Source organism: Phalaenopsis equestris, unplaced genomic scaffold (genome assembly GCF_001263595.1).
Source record: "Phalaenopsis equestris unplaced genomic scaffold, ASM126359v1 Scaffold000801, whole genome shotgun sequence".
Lineage (NCBI taxonomy): Eukaryota > Viridiplantae > Streptophyta > Magnoliopsida > Asparagales > Orchidaceae > Phalaenopsis > Phalaenopsis equestris.
In genome coordinates this window covers 128,475-149,518 of record NW_018165241.1, presented here as the reverse complement: position 1 = coordinate 149,518, position 21,044 = coordinate 128,475, and the positions used below count along the sequence as shown (strand labels likewise).

Below are 21,044 nucleotides of genomic sequence, written 5' to 3'. Positions count from 1 at the left end.
TTGGTAGATCTAAAGCTGAATACATGGAATATAATATTAGTAGCAATGATCTAGTGGCACGGTTGTAGTAATGTGTGATCAAGTCATTAAAAGGAGTCAACCTTTTAGATAGCTCAGGTCTATTATTCAAAGTGAAGGTGATATAGATGGAGATATTATTAGTAGAATTCAAGATGGATGGAAATATGATTCTTTAATTATTGCTTATTCAATGAAATTAAGGTCTCTATCGCTGTAAAAGACTATCAAATCCTATCATAAAGCTTTAGATTTCATTAACACACTTTACATCATAAAATTCTTAATTTAAGCACACCCTAATTATTTATTGCTTTCTATTTCCTTGTACAAACAATTATTACATTTTTTTTTCACTTAATTTATTCTTCTTTTACACTTTTGTATGTTCTAACAAAATTGTACTTTCATGTTGTGAATTGAACTTAGGTTTTACAAATTTTGAATTAAAAATTTTGAAAACTTCTACTTTTGACTTGGAAGAATGCCTTTGATTTGTAACAAAAAGAAATAATAGAAACTGTAGCCTTCTGTAATGCTCAATGTGGAAGAAAATTGACACTATTGCTCTTGCACACAACTCATGCATGATTGGCTCAGCTTGTCATTATTTGCTGGAAATGCAACCTATTTCATTGTTTCCTCTCCTGTACTCATCGTTGTTGATAAGAATCTTCCGGTTCTGGTTTAAACACCTTTCGGACTAAGTAGATTTGAATACTTTAAGGCCCCGGGACGACGGAGCCATGGACATCTTGTCCAAGTCATTTAAAATTATTCAACCAACCAACAACAACAACAACAACAACAAAGCCTTATTCAACCAACCAAATTGACAAATTTAAACATGATTTTATGCTAATCGTGTTTTGTTTTGTAGGCTTTGCTGGAGAGTTTTCTCTCCTGTACTCATCATTGTCATGTATGGACCATTTATCATTGTCCTGCATGCACCATTATTGTTGCCCTGCACTTTGTGCTTGCTCACTCTGCAGTGCTCCTACACGTGTTTGCTTGCCTCTGTCTCACACTTAGTCGTCTGTTCATTTGAACCCTAAATTTTTGGTTATAAGTTTTCATTTTAATCAATATCTATTGTGTCTTCATTAGTAGTCAAACTGTTGATAGTTTCTTAGATTAATAGCTTTGGACCTATGAACTTTTGTGTGTTTTTTGTAATGATAGTTTGCATTGTTTATTAAATTGTATTAGAAATTCTTGGCCCTATGATGTTCTAAGAAAACTTTTAGTTATTTTTTATCTTTTAACATTACCAATGTCTTTTAATTTTCTTAAGTCTTATTCATTGAAACTTATGATGGATGATAAAATGTGTTTGAGAATGCCTCTATCTTCTTAAATGGATGATAATCTGAGTACGTCTATTATTTATATTTTCATTGAGTTTAGGTTGGTTGATATTACTAGTAATTTAATTTTGTTTTACCAGACATTTGCTTATTTCACACAAATTTTGTAGATTGAGAATGAATATGGTAATGTTGAAGGCTCATATGGTGAGGGAGGTAAACAGTATGTTAAATGGGCTGCAGAAATGGCACTTAGCCTAGGGGCTGGTGTTCCATGGGTTATGTGCAAGCAAACTGATGCTCCTGAGACAGTTGTAAGTGCCATAACTTTTGTCTCCTATAATGTTTCATATTTAGTTGTTCAGTTTATTCATTGACTAAGCATAGCAGATTTTTAAAGTGCATTAATTTTGAAAATTACCAGCAATATCAGCCTGTTTACTCTGTTAGTTTAATTCATTTTTTGATTTTTTATTTGAGCTTGAAGATCTCTTCTTGTTGCGGTTTTAGACAATCATGCTAAAAACATTCTTTAAGACATATTTTCCCATGCACGAAATATTAAATTGCATGCCGTATTTTTGTAGCATTGTAATATGTTATTTGCCCATAATCATGTCTGTAAAAAATTTCTCATGTTTTGAATTAATGCTAAAATCAATTTCAATTGCTCGCCTGTAATCTGTCATAGTTTATTTTATTTGACAGATTGATGCCTGTAATGGATTCTACTGTGATGCCTTCAGGCCAAATGCTTATAAGAAGCCTATGGTTTGGACCGAGGATTGGAATGGCTGGTATGTGTGTGCTTGTAGTTTTATCAGTTTGGAAATCTTTGATTTTTATTTTTGTGTTTCATGTGTGATTTAGCCAAAATTGTCAAAACCCTTGCAATTTATCAATTTTTATTTTTGTTCTTTTGGACATTTTGAATGTTGAGTCCTATTAAATTGATCACATTATCTTGTACATAATGCTATTATCTTTTATATGTTTCTTTGTTACCATACTTATTTTTCAAACCATCAAGTGTTTTAACATCTTCTATCACTCGGCTCTATTTGGTAGTCATCCTATCCCAATTAATCTCCGAGGGTTTATCGAAGAAATATTTTTAATTAGAGATAGCTGATCCATAACTACGTTGGAATTATATTCACATAAATCACAGAGGCTAAGGATATGCTCAAAGCTCATAAATATGCCCTTTTTTTTAGTTTGTCTCCATTACAAAAGCATGGATCTCATTCAGCCATCCAATTATTTTTTACCAACATTATGCCAAACAAGTTTCATGCACTTTATTGAATTATCCACCACCTTGTAAATGCATAAACATAAAGTCACACTAGTTCGTGCATGATTATATTATCATTACACAAAAGGTGTAGAAAACTTATGTTAATCTACGGACATGACAAAGTAATAAGCCACAATAATTAGTTTTAAGATTAGTTAATCAATGCCATATGGATTCCCGGCTTAGTTGGGCATTCAACTATTGCTAATGAAATATGTCTCGTAATAATTGTTGGATCACTAAGGGACTGTTTAAAGTGGGATTTTTGTTTTTTGGTTTTTCTTAAGCATATTATGTTTCCATTGTTTTTAATTATTGATGTTTTTCTTAAATAAATCAAGTTCATTCAAAAAGTTTTCAATACAACTTATTAGGTTTTTCTAGGTGTTTTTTTTCCTATAAAAAAGCAATCTAGCTAGTTGTCTTTGCTACCACCATCCACTAACCACTATTGTTGCTACTACCATTTGTTGCCTCCACCAATAATGGACACACCATCATTGTTCGTTGACCTTTGACCGCCGTGAGTTACTGAATAGTATTGAAAAATAAAAGGCATAGCGTTAGGGTGCTTTTTTATTTATGAGATCCACAAGCAAAATGAGAAAAGTGGTCCAATTTGGTAGGACCACCAAATCTTATCTCAACTCATAAGTTTCTCTTAAAAATTTATATTGTCAATTTAAAATTTAAAATTATGACAAATAGATTTGTGTTTGTCTGTTATTCAAAAAGAATCGTTTCCCTAAAATTCATTACACTTGATGACAACTTGAAGGGACACTCCCATAAGGAAGTTAGCTCGTGTTTTGGTTTGACTAAGGGTTTGTCAAAGAGAAAGCTATAATTCGAAAATTTTTATCTTGATAGAATTATTTATGCTTTATGACTAAACAAATTACAAGGTAGATGATGAATTTTGTGACCAAACAGTGTTATGACCCGTCCTGAGACTTCAAATTAATCAAGGCGGGAACGAACAGTCGGGCGTTGGAATTAAATTTTTTATTATTCTTTTTTTAATATCCACATATTAATTGAAATAAGTAACTCAAAGATGCAATTTAAATAATAATTAAATATTTACCTTTTCAATTGTTGAACTCACCTTCTGTACACATTGATTCCACTTCTATTCATCTTATTCAAAAAGCTTAAAACTTCGAAAAATACTAAAATAACATAATTAGTTATCTAAAGTTAACTCACTTTGAAAAATCACATTTCTAAACTATAATAACCTAAGCAAAAGAGGACAAAATATTCATTGTTTTTTTATATCTCATTATAAAAAAATCATATTATAATCTGATGTATGTATTTCTGATATTTACTCAATGAAAATAATCTAAAATTCTATATGCATTAACTTTATCTTCCAAGATTTTGTCTTTAACTTTGCTTTTATTTTATTCTCTTAACTTTCACAATCATCTTAACAACACCATGAAAACATAACCTAACACCTGACCAATATTATGTTGCTGACACAACGGTTTGTGATCTAACTTACATGATTGTATGAGTTAGAAATGTGTATATTCTCTTTTGGCCGATATTCTCCCAACAACACAACTGTTAGCAATATAAATATCATAATTGTCAAAGGTGGCACAAAAGCATCTACCCGTGCGGGTACAGTGGTGTCCCCTGATGGTATCAAAAGGTGAACTTATCTTAACATGCACATACAAGTATTCATGTGTATAATATTTTCATTTCATTATTTATAACACATGGTTTTCTTTTGCATTCATCTACTCATGACATTTCCTTGTCTAATAATTTCATTGATAATTCGTTATGCAACCGTTTATATAGGACTGTTAACATATATATTTCTAAAGGTTGTTTAATATTAAACTACATGCATATCTATTAGAATTAAAAGCCTGCAATTATCTAATAATTTTATTGGAAATTCATTGTGCAATTTTTTAACTTGCATATTTTCCCAACGCTATGAAGAATGTGTTATAATCTAAATCTCACTGGAATAGAGCATAACTAAAATCAATCATATATTTAGAAATAATGAAAACTAATGAATATAATTACTCACCCCAATCATAGATTATTTTTTTTCTGACACCCCTTTAAGTTAACAACTTTAATATATAAAATATTACATTTAATAAATTTATCTCACAATACTTGGTCATATTTCTTGTTAGTTATAGTTAAATTTACTCATTTTAATTATGAGTTTAAATACTTAAATTTTAACTTTAATTATTGCAATTTATACTAATATTAAATAACAATAATTTAAACAAATTATTTTTGAAAATTAAACTCTAACTTCTTAGTTTCTCTTCTTTTGCACAAATCACTAATCTCAATTTTACCTAGTCGTTTAGTTTGGTTTAGTTTGGTTGGTTGATCAATTTTAATCACTATATTAGTTACCATAATTTAGTATAAGTTGATAACATTTAATTAATTAAACAGTCGCAAGCTAAGAAATGGTTTGAAAATCAGTTGGTTAATGCATGAATGCATGAACATAAATCACCAGCTATATTAAATTATATTCAAACTAAGAAATTACTTCTATTTTTCTCTGCATGAACTGCAGTCCATAGATGAGAGCATTTTATAGAGAAAAAAAAAATTTTGGAGAGAATTTTCCCCTCAACTTTGCTGCATCCTGCAATTGGAAAGCTACATAAGGTATTTGGTGGAAATTTTTAAGCTATGGAAGTTAAACATAATGGCAGTTATGAATAAATGCTTATATTGAGCTGTACTTCGTCTAAAACTTTTTTAATGAAATCCATTTTATTGTGAATTACAGCTGGCTAGTAAAGAGCTGCTTAGTGTATATATACGGGAAAGGCAATTTTTGGTAAGAGTGCAATTGACATTATAAATGTGTTAAGTTAAGGTAATTTATGAATTTCATAAAATTCAAGGGGATTTGTGAATCTAGTTTGTTTATTCAAGGAGACTGTCACGACCCAACTCGGGGCTTTGAATTAACCAAGACAAGAACGGGCGTTCGGGCGGGTTATTTAAATTTTCTATATCAACTCTTAATTTAATAGATGAAAGAGCCACTAAAAATTAAACTAGAGCAGTATAATTTATAATTTTCTCGTTGATGGTTGTTCGCTTCTTCTATAAATATTTTCTCGTCCATTGCTTATCTCTTAATAATTTAGTTAAATATAAAAAGTTAGTTAAAACAACTGTGAGCTAAACGAGCCAGTAAATACTCATACTTCTAAACAAATATAATGAAAAGAAAGAACAATATGCGTGCCAGTTAAGTTTATTATGAATCAATATAAATATTTGGTATGCTATTGAAAGGGGTATATATTATTATTATATCAATAGCACTTCATATCTATAAAACCGTCACAGGAGACACCGTCTAAAATTTGTACTACTTAAGGTACTTCAAAATCAATATACTTTTCTATTTACGTGCACGGGTATGTTAGTATTCTCTCATTAGTACCATCAAGGAGTGCTCCATAACCAGTCACACACATACAGTTAACATAAATATATGTATTCATCACATTCAATTATACTATATAAAACATATACCAAAATGCATGAATAAATAGCTATACCATTCGTCATGATATGATCAATAAAAAAAAAATATCTCAATCAGAATAAAACATCCACAAATATCATCAATTGCAAATATATTCGAGAAGAAACAAATTATTATTATAATTTAAAAGTAGAAGTATTCACCTCGTAGTTGTATGACTTATGTCAAACACTTTTAATTTTTGCCTCCAATAATTAGCTGTCTACAATATGGTCAAAATATAATCTTAAGCATATTATTGATTATGCTTAAGTAATCTCTTAATTACTTATGTAACTTTAATTGTTGATTATAAGCTTCATTTTAAGGATTTTATTTCACTTTAATTTTACTATCAAAACTTCAACTAAATCAATGTTTATGATTTTATTCAATATTCAATAAATGTCCACTCAAATTTAAATAAGTAATTGTAAATTTTTTTCATTTTTTAAATAAATCTTTCATATAATAATAATAATAATAATTATTATTACTATTATTATTATATATCGATTAATATAAAATATTAAGTACAAGCTTAATATTCTTACTTTACCCATGTCACACGATCCCTTTCATTTTTTTTCTTCGGCTCGATCACATACGGCTTCAACTCCTTCACGCAAGAACCGTTCTTCGCAAAAATCCTTCCCTCTTCCTCTTCGTTGTAAGTTAGGACATGGCTCTCCTCCACTGCTCCTTTCTTGACTTGACTTTGACTCTCTCGCACGAACCTTCTCCCTCTCTTCCTCTTCGACTCGGCTTCGGCTCCCACACACGAACTTTCTTCCTCCTACTTCCTCTTCCTCTCCACAATACCGACACTGCCTCCTCCGCTCGACAGAGAAGCCGTCTCTGCCCTACCCTCACATCATCCTCTTAACACGTCGCTGAACCCACAGGTAAGCCGATTTATATAAGCGAAATCACCTCTTTAACTTCCGACCTCTCATTTCCTTTTCTTCAGCTGTTTGTCTTCTCCGTTTCTTCATTTCTTCTTCCTTGCCTTTTCATTTCCTTTTCCGTCTGTTTTCCTTCTCTTCTTTAGTTCTTCACTTTGTCTCTTCCGAACTGAAGCGAGCAATCACAATCTTCCCCACTTACAAAAATTGTCCTCGAAATTTAAAATATGTCGCACTTCGCATTTCTTTAAGGAAGTCAGCAATAATTATTGATGAATTTTATATTGGACTCCCTTTTTCTATAATTTAAATTGTAGCCCTTCGCTTGAATGGAAATACTTATTAATTTAGGTTAAATTTTTTTATTAATTTTTTTAGTAATTATCATATTGGATCTTTCATTAATATTCAATTCATTAATCATAAACCTTAAACTCTGAAACCACTTTTGTCACGACCCGACCTGGAGCTTGGAATTAACCAAGGCGGAAACAGACGGTCGAATATGTGAATTAAATTCTCTATATCAACTCACAATTTAACAGATGAAAGGGCCACTAAAAATTAAATTAAAACAGCATAGTTTATAATTACCTCGTCGATGGTTGTTCGCGTCTTCTATAAGCATTTTTTCATTTATTGCTCATCTTTTAATAATATAATTAATCATGAAAAAAGTTAGTTAAAACAACTGTGAGCTAAACGAACCAGTGAATACTCATATTTCTAAAATAATATAAAGAAAAGAAAGAACAATATACATATCGGTTAACCTTCTTTATAAATCAATATAAATATTTGATGTGATATTTAAAGGTCTATATCATTATCATACCCATAACACTTCAAATCATACAACCATCACAGGAGACACCGTTTAAAATTGTACCATTTATGACACTTTAATATTAGTATTCTTTTCTATTTAGGTGCACGAATACATTATTGTTCCCCTACTAGTACCGTTAAGTGGTGCTCCTTCATAGTCAGTCTTGCACATAAAAACAGTTAACATAAATATATGTATTCATCGCATTCAATCATGCTATATAAATATACACTAAAATGCATGAGTAAATAACTATAACATTCATCACGATATGACCAATAAAAAAAAGAGTATCTCAATCAGAATAAAACATCAGCCAATATCATCAACTGCGAATATATTTGAGAAGAAACAAATTATTACTATAGTTTAAATGTACAAGTTCTCACCTCAAAGTTGTATGACTTGTTTCAAACATGTTTAATCTTTCCCTCCAATAATTAGTTGTTTAAAATATCGTAAAAATATAATCTTAAGCATATTATTGATTATCTTTAATCTCTTAATTACTTATGTTACTTTAATTGTTGATTAGAAGCTTCATTTTAAGTATTCATGTTACTTTAATTTAACTATCAAAACGTCAGCTAAATCAACATTTATGATTTTATTCAATATTCCATAAATATCCACTCAAATTTAAATGAGTAATTCTAAATTTTTTTTTTCATATTTCAAATAAATTTTTCATATTATTGTTATTATTATTATTATTATCAATAACACGGTATCCATTGTCGTTTTGCTAGGGTTTTCTCCGGTGACTTCATGACGGTTAGGGTAACCGTACTTGTTCGTCCTCGAAGAGGAAGGGAGGGGGATTGTGTCGCTTCTTTCGTCGCCTCGTTGAGCCCCAGCCTCTCGCTCGATCGCATCTTCTGTTGTTCTTGGTGCCTCATCGTACTTGAAGAAGCCACCCTAGCCTTCATCTTTCGGCCTGTTTTCCCTTCTTCGATGGGTGTGCTCCCTCATTTTTCGGCTGAACCCGACAAAGCCTCTTTCGCCAACGTGCTGAGTAACCATTTGGTGGAATCAGTTGTTGTCTTTCCCTCGAGTTTTAAGGAATGTCGTAATTGTATAGGTGCCTGTCCCTTTGTTAAGAAGGCAGGTAGGAAGGGTTGGAAAATAACTTTTTTTTTCTCTGATTTAGAAATTTCAACTTTAGTTGAGAAATACAAATTCGCTCTCATTGAAAAAATTAGTTGGGGCACCCCTCAATGGAAGTTATCAGAAAAAGTTTTAAAGATCTCAAATTAGTAGGAAAGTGGAAAGTGAAACTTCTTGATGGTAGGCATGTGTTGATTTAATTAATCATGGCTGAAGACTACGCTCGGATTTTCTCTAGGAAATATCTTAACATTGCAGGAAAGTCAATGAAGTTGCTTAAGTGGTCTCCTGATTTTGACCTAAACCATGACCCTCCCATTGTACCAATATGGTTTAAGTTACTTGGTCTCAAACTGCATCTATTTAACCACAGGTTCTTTACTTTATTGGTGCCATACTTGGGAATCCTATGAAACTAGATATACCCACCTTCAATCTTACCAGACATTCTGTTGCCAGAGTAGTTGTGGAAAGAGATATCACTTTACCTGATGTTATAGAAGTCTAGCTGGGCCCAACACATAATGGATATTAGCAACATATTGTTATGAAACATCCCTTTTATTGTACCAATTGTAGGATGTTTAGCCATACCCTTGACAAATGCCACAGGCTCCACCCTAACTTGTAATCTAAAGCTCAACTGCATAAGGATTTGTCTAACCCCACTGCTCTAGGGACATCTCTTCCACCTGTGGAGGAAATTACCACAAGACGGGTTGGCGTCTGATTTAATTGCCCCTGTGGGGACTACTTGTTCACCTGGGGAGGAACCTTTGAGGCTCGCTTCTTTTGTCCTTGAGGGGGGTTGCTCACTTATTATACCTCCCGTGAAACCTCAGTTGTTGGTGGATGAGGAGACATTGCCCCAGCTTCAAACTCAAAATTCTACTCTAGGTGAGCTTTCTACTGCAGCCCTACCACCTGATCAGATCGAACAGGTTTTTAATGTCAATCAGGCACAAGGGGATCCTGTTGTGCAGCCGTCTACACCTGCCTTATAATTTTTGGACCAATACACTGATCAGATGAGCTAGTCTTTGGATGCGGATTGATAGGTTTACACATCTAGAAATAAGAAGAGTAAAGGCCTACTAGAACTCGGGAACTTAATGGATGATATCTTGGTTGTTTCGGGTAATGACAGAAAACTTAATTATTCGTTAGCAAGCTCCCTACCTAGAACCAGAGGTAAAAGGTAAGGACACATTTGGTCACACTCAAGCTCCCATTATCTGTTTGGATCTGTGAATTTTACAAGTTTTTACATGGGTCTTTTCTTGGTAGATCAATTACTCTAGCTTTCCATTCTCCCTTTCTTCCAGTTTCTTGGTGCAACGAGTATATCTTCCATCTGTTTTGGTTCTGCACCATCGTCTTTTGGCCAGCCTACACGCGTATCTGAGGGGTGCCTCAACTGAAACAGCTTGTGAATTTTGCGTAAGAAGACTCCCTATTAGAGTTTTGAAGATTCTAACAAATATATTTTCCATCTGTTTGACATTTATAACTCTCACCGATCCAACTACTACTTCCAAACGGCTTGTGAATTTTGCTATGTTTGTGGACTTTGGTGTAGAAATGCTTCGTCTTTCTCGCTCGACTCTTCTAGGGTTTTGCCTGATGGCGAACCTTAGCAACGATTATGATTTTGTTGTTTCCTCTCGGCGTCTTCGCGCTCGATTCTGTTTGTCTCCCACGCTTCTTCTCCGGCTCTGAGACGAGGCTCATCTCTTGTCTTCCTGTCTCGCGGCTCGGGATTTCTAGGTTCTACGGCCCGTCTCGCCGTTCGCGTGTTCTGCGGCTTAGTCTTGCAGTAACTGCTCGCGATTTCTGCGTTCTCTGCACTCATCCCGTCTCACTGCGTCGTCCCTTTTTTTAGCTTCGGCTATTTCGACACAATTTTTTCCCTCGTCTACTTTCTTCTCTAAACGTCGCACCTATTTTTGAGGATGACTTCGGACAAATCGTATGCAGCTGCCCTTGCCGGTGTCCACGTCTTAGGCACACCAAAATCGTCATCTTTCCCTCATTCGTTTGAGTGGGCGAAGGAAATCAAGAAACCTGGTAGTAAGAATGGGAAGTCTGTCATCTTTTTTACAGAAGCTGAAGGTATTCAACCTGCTTTCTCCTGTCGTCTGAATTTGGTTGAGAAATTTCTATATAGTCATTCCAAAATGGAGCTCATTCGTAAAGAATTTGAACATATGCACCTTGTTGGATAATGAAAAATTGAACTATTAGGTGGGAGACACACTTTTATTCAAATTAGTAATGAATAAGATTACATGCGCGCATTTGCTAGAATGATTATATGGATTGATAACAGAACAATGAAGATTTTGAAATGTTCTGTGGATATTGACCCACAGATGGACCTGCCAATCATTCCGGTTTGGATTCGTCTCCCTGGTCTGAAATTTTATTATTTTTCTCAAAAAGTATTTTACTCTATTGCCTCAGTTTATAAGAAGTCACTCAAGACAAACATTTCTATTTTTAATTTGTCCCATTCTTCTGAAGCCAGAGTATTTGTTGAAAGAGATATCAGTTCACCTGCTTCTGTGGAAATCTGGTTGGGTACACAACACCATGGTTATTGGTAGAAGGTAGAGATTGAACCTTTTCCATCGTATTGTTCGAACTATCGTATGTTCGGACACTCCAGTTCTCAATATCATCATTTACACCCCAACTCAGACCAAAAAGAACAAACTGCTCCGCTAGAGTTGTGATTCCATATCCTGATTAGCTCCCGCTCCCAGTTTTTGACACTATTGATTATCAGAAGGATACTCCGGACGACGTCACTATCCCCGCAGGCAATATGAAAACTATTCAATCCCCAGTTGTAGCTCCATCGTCTTTGCAACCTCCTATCGTGGGGGAGAGGGAGTTTCTTCAAACCCTGCCTGCCCTAGATACTATCACTGATAATATATGTGGAAATACTTATACTGCTTCACAACCGCCTCATCCGGTCCAGGAAGATGTTAATATTACTCAGGCTCATGGGGATCAAGACGTGCAACGACCTACACCTATCTGACCACCTTTGGAATCTACTGATCAGATGAGTCAATTATCGGATGAGGAATGACAGGTCTACACATCCAGGAGGAAGAAGAAGAATGAAGATCTACTTGAGCTCAGGAATCTGATGGATGATACTTTGGTTACTACGGGCAATGATACTCACCTTACCAATTTGTTAACCGGCTCACTTCCGAGAACTAGAGGCGGGAGGACTAAAGTGGGACGTCCCTAGCGCTTTTGTTTGTGGTTTTTTAGTTTTTTACCTTAATGTATATTTGCTTTATCTGGGTTTTGTGTGTGTTGTATTGTATGAGTTGGGCTTTCTTTTAGGTCTTCTCTTACAACATTTCTGTATCTTTTTTCTGTATCTTTTCCGTTTTCCGTATTAATATATTTACCCTTGGGTTTTTTCAAAATACATATAAACTTAATATTCTTACTTTACCAAAGCTTCGATGTGGTTTAGCACTCTCACGCGATCCCTTTCATTTTTTTTTCTTTAGCACTCGGCTTCGACTCCTTCCTGCAAGAAACGTCCCCTGCAAAACTCCTTGCTTCCTCTTCCTTGTAAGTCAGGGCACGACTCTACTCCGCCACTCATTCCTTGACTTGACTTTGGCTCTCACGCACTAACCTTTTTCCTTTCTTCTCCTTCACTCGACTTCAGCTGCTGAATGTGTACACTTGTCATTCCTCATCTGAGGTTTGACTCATCTGATTAATGGATTGTTCCAATGGTGGCCGGACAGGTGTAGGCTGTTTCACATCCCCATGAGCCTGAGTAGCATTAACATTTTGCTCGACCTGATGAGGCGGTAGTGAAGCAGTAGAAGTATTGTCACCTGTAATATCAGTGATAAGTTCCAGGGCAGGTGGGGTCTGAAGAATCTCCCTCGCCCCCACGCTAGAATGTTCCAAAGATAGGGGAGCTACAACATTGTGTGGAGACTGAATGGTTGAAATATTGCCTGCGAGGATAGTGACGTCTTCAGGGTATCCTTTTGATGATCAATAGTGTTAATAGCTTGTAGCTTATCAGGAGGAGATGAATTCTCTGCCTTTGGCGGAACGCTTTGCTTTTTTGGTCTGAATTGGGGGTGTAGATGGTGGCATTGAGAAATAGAGTGATTGAACATACGACTGTTCGAACAATGAGATGGAAAAGACTTAATCACAACCTTTTGCCAATATCCATGGGGTTGTGTGCCCAACCAAATTTCCTCAGAAGCGGATGAAGTGATGTCTCTTTCAACAAGTACTCTGGCTTCAGATGGGCGAAAAAATTAAAAGTAGGAATGTCCGTTTTGAGTGGCTTACTTTAAGTTGAGGCAATACAGTACAATTTTTTTTGAGTGAAATAATGAAATTTTAGAACAGTGTGGCGAATCCAAACCGGAATGATTGGTGGTTCCGTCTAGGGGTCAAAATCCACAGACCATTTCAGAATCTTTATTGCTCTGTAATCAATCCAGATAATCCTATTAGCAAATAAGCGCGTGTAATTTTCTTCATTATTAAGTTGAATAAGAGTGTATCTTCATTTATAAGTCCAATTTTCCTCACTCCAACAAGGTGCATAAGCTCAATTTCCTTACAAATCAGCTCAATTTTGGGATGACCATACAGAAATTTTCCGACCAACTTTAGACAGAAGGAAGCAAGTTGAATATATTTAACTTCTGTAAAAAAGACGACAGACTTTCCATTCTTCTTACTAGGTTTCTTGATGTCCTCTGCCCACTTAAACGAAGGAGGAAATGAACACGATTTATGTGTACCTAAAGCTTAGGCACCCGTAAGGGCAGCAGCATACGTTCTGTCTGAAGCCATCCCCAATAGATGGAGGTGCGACGTTAAAAACAATGAAGAAAGCAGAGAGCAAATTACGAAACCAGAACAGGGAGCAAGGAGCGGAATGGAAGAAAACCCCTGTGAACTGCAGACGAAAAGAGCTAGCAAGCGGCAGTTAAGAGTCGCCTCTGAGCCCGATTTCTCAGGACGACGACGAGCCGCAGAAGCCCGCGCTCAGACTTCCACCCAGACGTCCCTCAATAGCCGAAGAACAGCGAGAGGCAACTGAGACGCCCTTGAGCTTGACAACTTCTCGAGAGAGCCACTGAATTGGGACGACGAATAAGAACAAGAACCGCTGCGACGCGACGACGAAAACTGGCGACGAAGACGAAAAGGAAAAAAGCCGAAACAGTGCTTGATCGATGATAATGCAGGGAAGCAGAAAAACCAGGGTTTGCCTAGCAGAGCGAGAACGAGGACGATAAAGCCATCTATATATATATATATATATTCATATATATATATTTTGTAGGACTAATTATCTACTCATATGATCTTTTAATCTTGTTGAGTGCACTTCAGACTGGGTGATGGTGAAAATCATATCGGGCTGAATCATTCTCCGATGTTACACCTCAGGTTAAGTTGAGGTGGTTGACCGGGATGTGACATTGGAACCCTCCCATCCATAATATTTTTCTTTAATTCAACATAAATTTTGACCTGTAATTTATTAGGTGATATAAATAAGGAATCCGAGAAATTATGTTCAATAACACAATATAAAAAAAAGAAAACTTTATCATAAAATATGTTAAATAAATTGAAATGTTAACTTCATCATGCCATCAATATTTGTGTCTAGGATGTTTACTTGGGTACAAAATTTATGTAAGAACGGACAACAGGATGAATTGGATGTTAATAGAGAAATTGGAGAAGAGGAGATGAAGTTTAAGAAGTTTAGAAAGATATGTAGAAACACGAAGCTGATTAATGTTTGAATCCTCAAAGCAACCTATACTAAATATCCAGCATAGGTGAGGTGAGGCTTAAATTTTCATGTACCCATAATTTGCTCTTTTTTATTAATTATCTTGTCTAATGAATTACATGACGATGGGCTTACACTAGAATTTATTCGAACGACAACCATCCAAAGACAAATATATAAAAAATGGTTCAAAATGTTAAATGACAATAATCCCTAGAAAAAAGATCAAGAAGGCAAATTGACATGAAATATGGCATAACATATGTTAGAAACAATAGCAATGACTAAACACAATTATAGGGTGTATGAACAATTTATCTGAGATATCAATTTCTTTTTTCTTATTTCACATCTCAACTGATTCTTTCGAATTACGTAATGTTTCATAAATGTGGACTATTCAGTTAGATTCAATTTTCGCCAAAACCCATCCTGATTTGTATGCATATGGTTTAAGGGGGTAGAGAATTGACCTTGCTAAATTTTTGCATGTTAAATATGAATTCAAGAATTGTTTATAAACAATCATCAAATAAATTAGAGTTTTTAAATTGCTTTAAATATGAAATCATATATATGACAGAAAATGTGTCTCCTAATACTAATGAAGAAGATTTAGAGCCAAACACCAACCATCTTACTGCTACTAATGAGTTGGTAGAACTACCTATTGAGAGGGCAGGTGTTTCCCAAGTATTGGAATAATGTCCTACACAAACTCAGGAATTCATCGCTGCAACTGCCTTTCCTTCTATGGATCAGACTGAACAATCTTCAGAAAAAGAATGACATGTTTACACTTCTCGGCGGAGGAAGAAGGCTGGGGGCACTGTTCAGCTTGGAAACTTAATGGATGATAGCTTGGCCACTCCTGACAATGAAACAACACTTCAGAGTTTGCTATCTGGATCCGCTCTAAGAACCAGATGAAGAAGCAGGTCTAGACTGCCTCGTCCATAGACACTTGTTTTTGGATGTTTTCTTTTTTTGATTTCACCAGACCGTTTGTAGCTTATGTTTTAGTTGAGAGAGATATTACTCAACCAACTCGGGATGAGGTATGGATTAACACCACTCACAATGAGTATTGGCAAAGGGTTGAAATAGACTCACACCCTTCTTATTCCTATCATTGTAGTATGTTTAGCCACAGTTCTATTATTTGCTATTGCTTGTATCCTCATCTAAGGCCGAATATCGCTAAAGATCAGCCACTTACCATCCCTACTGAGAAGGTACAACCCGATCCTCTTTCCAACACCGCAGTTCCAGATGAAGAACACCATACTACAGGTACAGATTCAAATGTGCTGATACCACTCACTGTTATTGAAGCATGCCCACTTACATGCGAAGACACACGAGAGTGCTCATTCGATCCGATAAAAAATCAGCTGGTACAACTACAACAAGCGGTTGCTTCTAATGTTCAACAACCTACACATGTCCGAAACACTTTAGACCATTCCACTGATCAGGTGAGTCAATCTTCAGATGAGGAATGACAGGTCTACTCCAGGAGGAAGAAGAAGAACAGAGACCGACTCGAGCTCGGGAATTTATTAGATGATACATTGGTTACTACTGGTAATGACACTCATCTTACCAATTTATTAGCAATTTATTAGCTAGCTCATTCAGCTCATTCCCTAGAACTAGAGGCAGAGACAAGGCAAAATTAGGTTGCTATCTAGCTACCTGATACTCTGTATTTTAGCTCTTTTTGGTTTTTTCTTTAGGTCTCTCTTGTGTTTTTCTGTATTTTTCTTTTTGGAACCATTTGATGCGATGATTATCGTGTGGGCAGGGTGCCATGTTTGGGCTCTCTCACACAATCGATCTGTATCCTACTTTCTATTTAATATATTAGCCTTTGGGCTTTTTTTAAAGAAAATATATAGTTAAGATAGATTGATAGATAGATCCAAAAAGTGCACCGACTGTAGGTGAGTTGGTGGCGGCTCTGCATAAGTCCCCTCTCGACCCTGGTTCGAATCCTCGACCAGACGGGATTCAAATTTGCACATGGGATTGGTTGGGGGGTCCGCCCTTCGGCCAATACTTAAAAAAAAAATAAAAAATAATATATATAGCTATATATATCCAAAAAAACCTTCTATAATTATACAAAATTATTTATTCAAAAGCTATCTTAGAAAAACACGTTACCTGACTTAGAATGACATGCTCGTTAACATAAGTCTCTTTAAAAACCAATAATATAATATCAGGTAAGCTACATGATCAATGAGTAAAATATTGCTAAAATAAGGTTCTAACATATGAAGAAGAATGTAATGTGCCTGCTAATTAGTAACATGAAAAAACATCATATTAACAAATAAGCATTCTTTAATATTAAAATAATAAAGAAAATATTATTTTAAAATAGTAAGTATAATAGTAATTATCACAGGAAAATATAAATGATTTCAAGCACTATACCATGCAATATCATATGTTCATTTGCTTCATCTATATTTTCATTGTTTATCTCAACCTTTTCTTTCACATTATATTTACATTGGCTTTGACATATTTCATTTCCCTAAGTCGTCACTCAGCCCATCAGCTATGATAACTGCTAATTAAAGTTGGCCATCCATATAATACATTTATCAATGAATCCATCTCAACCGTAATATTACAATTCAGAATTTCAATTATTTCTCTACCAAAAAGCATTTGGTAAAACTATTGTCTTTTCGTGCGCAATTCATCATTATAACTATACATATCACAATATATGCCACATTTTCTAAATCATCTTTATTCGTTATTATTATTTTTATATGCATGCAGTACTTCATCTAAATTTACTTGCAAAAATCCCTTTATTAATATGCATAAAATACAATTTTATATATAATAATTAACAATTTATATTTGGTATTGTATTTCCATGAAATGATATAAGCATAATAAAATCCGAATTATATTAATAATTTTACTCAATATAAAATAAGTTTTTTAATGCCAACAGAGACAATATGAATCTATTACTAGGCAATAGCAAACAATAGTTTTATTATATGTCACATCTTCTTTTACATTGATTCCAAAAGTTTTGTTTTCCTTTGGGAAGTAGCATAGCTATTTTGTGCCATATCACCAACATCATTCCTTATTTTCTTAGTTGAAACAAAATGATAATGAGTTATTTTGAGCTTTTCACATAAACTAACTTAAAATATACTTTTGGAAGATGGATAAATCTTGTTTTTCGTGCCTTACATTGATTTATGTTCGCTATGTTTTGAAGGTATGCATCTTGGGGTGAAAGACTACCTCACAGGCCTGTTGAAGACAATGCATTTGCTGTTGCTCGTTTTTTCCAACGCGGGGGAAGTTATAGTAATTACTACATGGTAATTTAGCGTCTAACTGTACTGAATTAGCTGATCTATGTATATGCATGATATTTTGTATAGCCCACTTCTAGCTACATTATTAATTTTCTACCAGGACAAGTCCTTGTCTTCCTTCTTCCCCTCTTCCTTCCCATTCTTTGCTAGTTTTCTGTCCTCTTTGCGAACAGAAACCTTACTGTGACTTAGTATATATTTGCAGAAGTTATGACTGAAGTTTTTGAGCAATGGCCTAAATCTTGATCTAAATATCACTGGTGGCGCGATTAGTTCAATTTTTCTACAGATTTATTGGTTAAATAATAAACTAGACTGAGTTGATCTCTCTTTGTTTCACTTGATCATAGTTTTTTGGTGGAACAAACTTCGACAGAACAGCAGGTGGTCCTTTTCAAATAACTAGTTATGATTATGATGCTCCGATAGATGAATATGGTTTGTTAATTTCTTCATTTGGACTGTCCTTTTAATTTACATTTTTTCAAGCGTGTTAATTGTTACCTATAACAATAAGATGTCAAACTTTTATTTATTAGCTTGGAGAAATCCAGTTTATCATTTATTATGAAGTATCTGATCGTGTTGTTTTATCTAGGTTTGTTATCTGAACCTAAATGGGGGCATTTGAAAGATCTTCATGCAGCAATAAAACTTTGTGAACCAGCTTTAGTTACTGTTGATCATGAGCCCCAGTATTTTAAACTGGGGCCAATGCAAGAGGTTAGTCTTATTTGTCTTCTGAATGATCATTTCTGCAAGTAGAGTAATGTGTTGAAATTCTACTATTCCAATCATAACAAGGAACTTATTAGAATAAAGTTTTGATAAACCAGCTTTAGTTATTGTTGATCAAGAACCCCAGTATTTTAAACTGGGGCCAATGCGAGCGTTTGGTCTTATTTGTCTTCCGAATGATCATTTTTGTAGCAGGATAATGTGTTGTATTTAATTATTAGGCTAATTACTGCTGCAGTTATTACTATCATTTATTTGATTTTATTTGCTTCATTTATTTCTGTTTTTATATTTATGTATTCCTTAGTTGGTCTTTTTCTGAATTTAGGTTTTTTCTTTATTTGGAACTTGTAATGCATTTATACCTCTATTCCTATAAATAAATATATATAGCTCTATTCTCTAAAAAGAGCTATGGTTCTATCCCTAGAACTTCTACCCTAGTCGTCGACCAACTGTAGGTTTTCCCTGATTTTCTTCCTTTGTCGCTATTGTTTTTATCGTGATACTGCTGCTTTTCCGCGATAGATACCTTGCCACACCTATTATTTTGCCGCACCTGCTACTTTACTACACCTGCTTTTGTAGTTATTACCACACTTGCTACTTACAAAGAACTACTGCAGCTTGATTAGTTGCTTGCCCATCTATTGTTCTATTCTCCCTGTTTTTTTTTTCCCAAGGTTACTTCTCGGCTGCTTTTTTCAAGATCTTCCCATTTCTCGACAACCTAACATAACATTTGTCTTTGTTGGAATCATGGTGGACTATTCCACCACCAAGCTGTCTCCCGACGGTGTTCTTGAATCCACGGGAGGGGCACCGATTGCAGTCCTTCGCAGACCAGAGGACCGACAAAACCACATGAACTTCATAATCACCCCTCATAAATTGAACAGATCTAATTTTCTCCAATTGTCCCATGCCATTTCTTTATTCGTCAAGGGACGTGGGAAATTTGGCCATCTCACGGAAATATTTTGTGAACCTTCTAAAATTGACCTGATGTATGAAATATGGGAAGTGAGAAATTCCATGTTATGTTGTGGTTGATTAGCTGTATGGAAACGACAATTGGATGTTTGTATTTGTTTCTTTCTTTTATCAGTGTCATGTGGAGTGTAGTTCGTGATACCTACTCAGATGTATGGAACTCCAGCCAACTTTATGAGATTTCAAAAAAGATCCACGAGACAAACCAGGGAGCAAGAACAGTAACTCTGCACTAAAATGATTTTGTGACCTATGGATGGAATATGATATCTACTATGATTACACGTGGGAATCTCCAACTGATCTTTTCCGCTTCCAAAGAATTGTAGAAGCTTGCTTGTTCTAATTTCTGACTAGTCTTAACAAAGACCTAGGTGAAGTCCTGCACCATATCCTTCGTCGGGAACGCCTTTCTTTCGCTTGTGCTGTGTTCACAGAAATTTGACGCGAAGAGAGCTGAAGAATTGTCATGCGTGGCACTTCCACCTTAGTTGAATCATCAGCCTTGGCCACTAATAATATTCAACACTCGTCAAACTCTCCTAAAGACACCGGGCTGACTTGTGATTATTGGCACAAACCCAACCATACTTTAGAAAAGTATTGGAAACTTTGTAGGAGATTAGTTTATAAACCTTCAGTCAAATCCTCCTCTGACTATGACATCTAAATCTACTATGATTCGACCAGCTCATGCTCGAAACACTTTGGAATCACCCGACTTCCTTAAGAGTCAGATGGAGCATTTTAATCAAACTATTTAGATCCAATTACTTCAGCTCATACACAGAAGTATTGTGATGTTTGTGACTTTCAGAATCGTCGTTCAAGGAGGGTGAATGTAACTGCTAGAAGAGTAGCTGGGCTCTACTTCCAAGAGAAAGACATGAAAAACGAGGATACTTTTCCCAGGAGTTGCAGTTCTTCGTGATTCACTGAATGTTCTATTATGTTGTGGCATTATCGTTTAGGTCATACCAATTTTCAATATTTAAAACAATCATTTCCATCGTTGTTACTAATAAAAATCTTGTTAACTTCAAATGTGAGATTTCTTAATTAGCTAAATATCATCATGTTCCTTATCCATCTCATCCCTACCCTA

The 21,044-nt window shown here is 35.0% G+C and overlaps 1 protein-coding gene across 3 annotated transcripts in view; it reads left to right on the top strand.

The window, feature by feature from the left end:
* LOC110031334 (beta-galactosidase 15) overlaps nucleotides 1-21,044 on the top strand; it is a 146,913-nt gene that overhangs the window by 67,533 nt on the left and 58,336 nt on the right. For all 3 annotated transcript variants that reach the window (XM_020734481.1, XM_020734482.1, XM_020734484.1), the window contains 5 exons: nucleotides 1,499-1,642; nucleotides 2,037-2,125; nucleotides 18,106-18,211; nucleotides 18,559-18,646; nucleotides 18,807-18,931. In XM_020734481.1, the coding sequence (XP_020590140.1) occupies nucleotides 1,499-1,642; nucleotides 2,037-2,125; nucleotides 18,106-18,211; nucleotides 18,559-18,646; nucleotides 18,807-18,931 (552 nt within the window). The remainder of the gene's footprint in view (nucleotides 1-1,498; nucleotides 1,643-2,036; nucleotides 2,126-18,105; nucleotides 18,212-18,558; nucleotides 18,647-18,806; nucleotides 18,932-21,044) is intronic.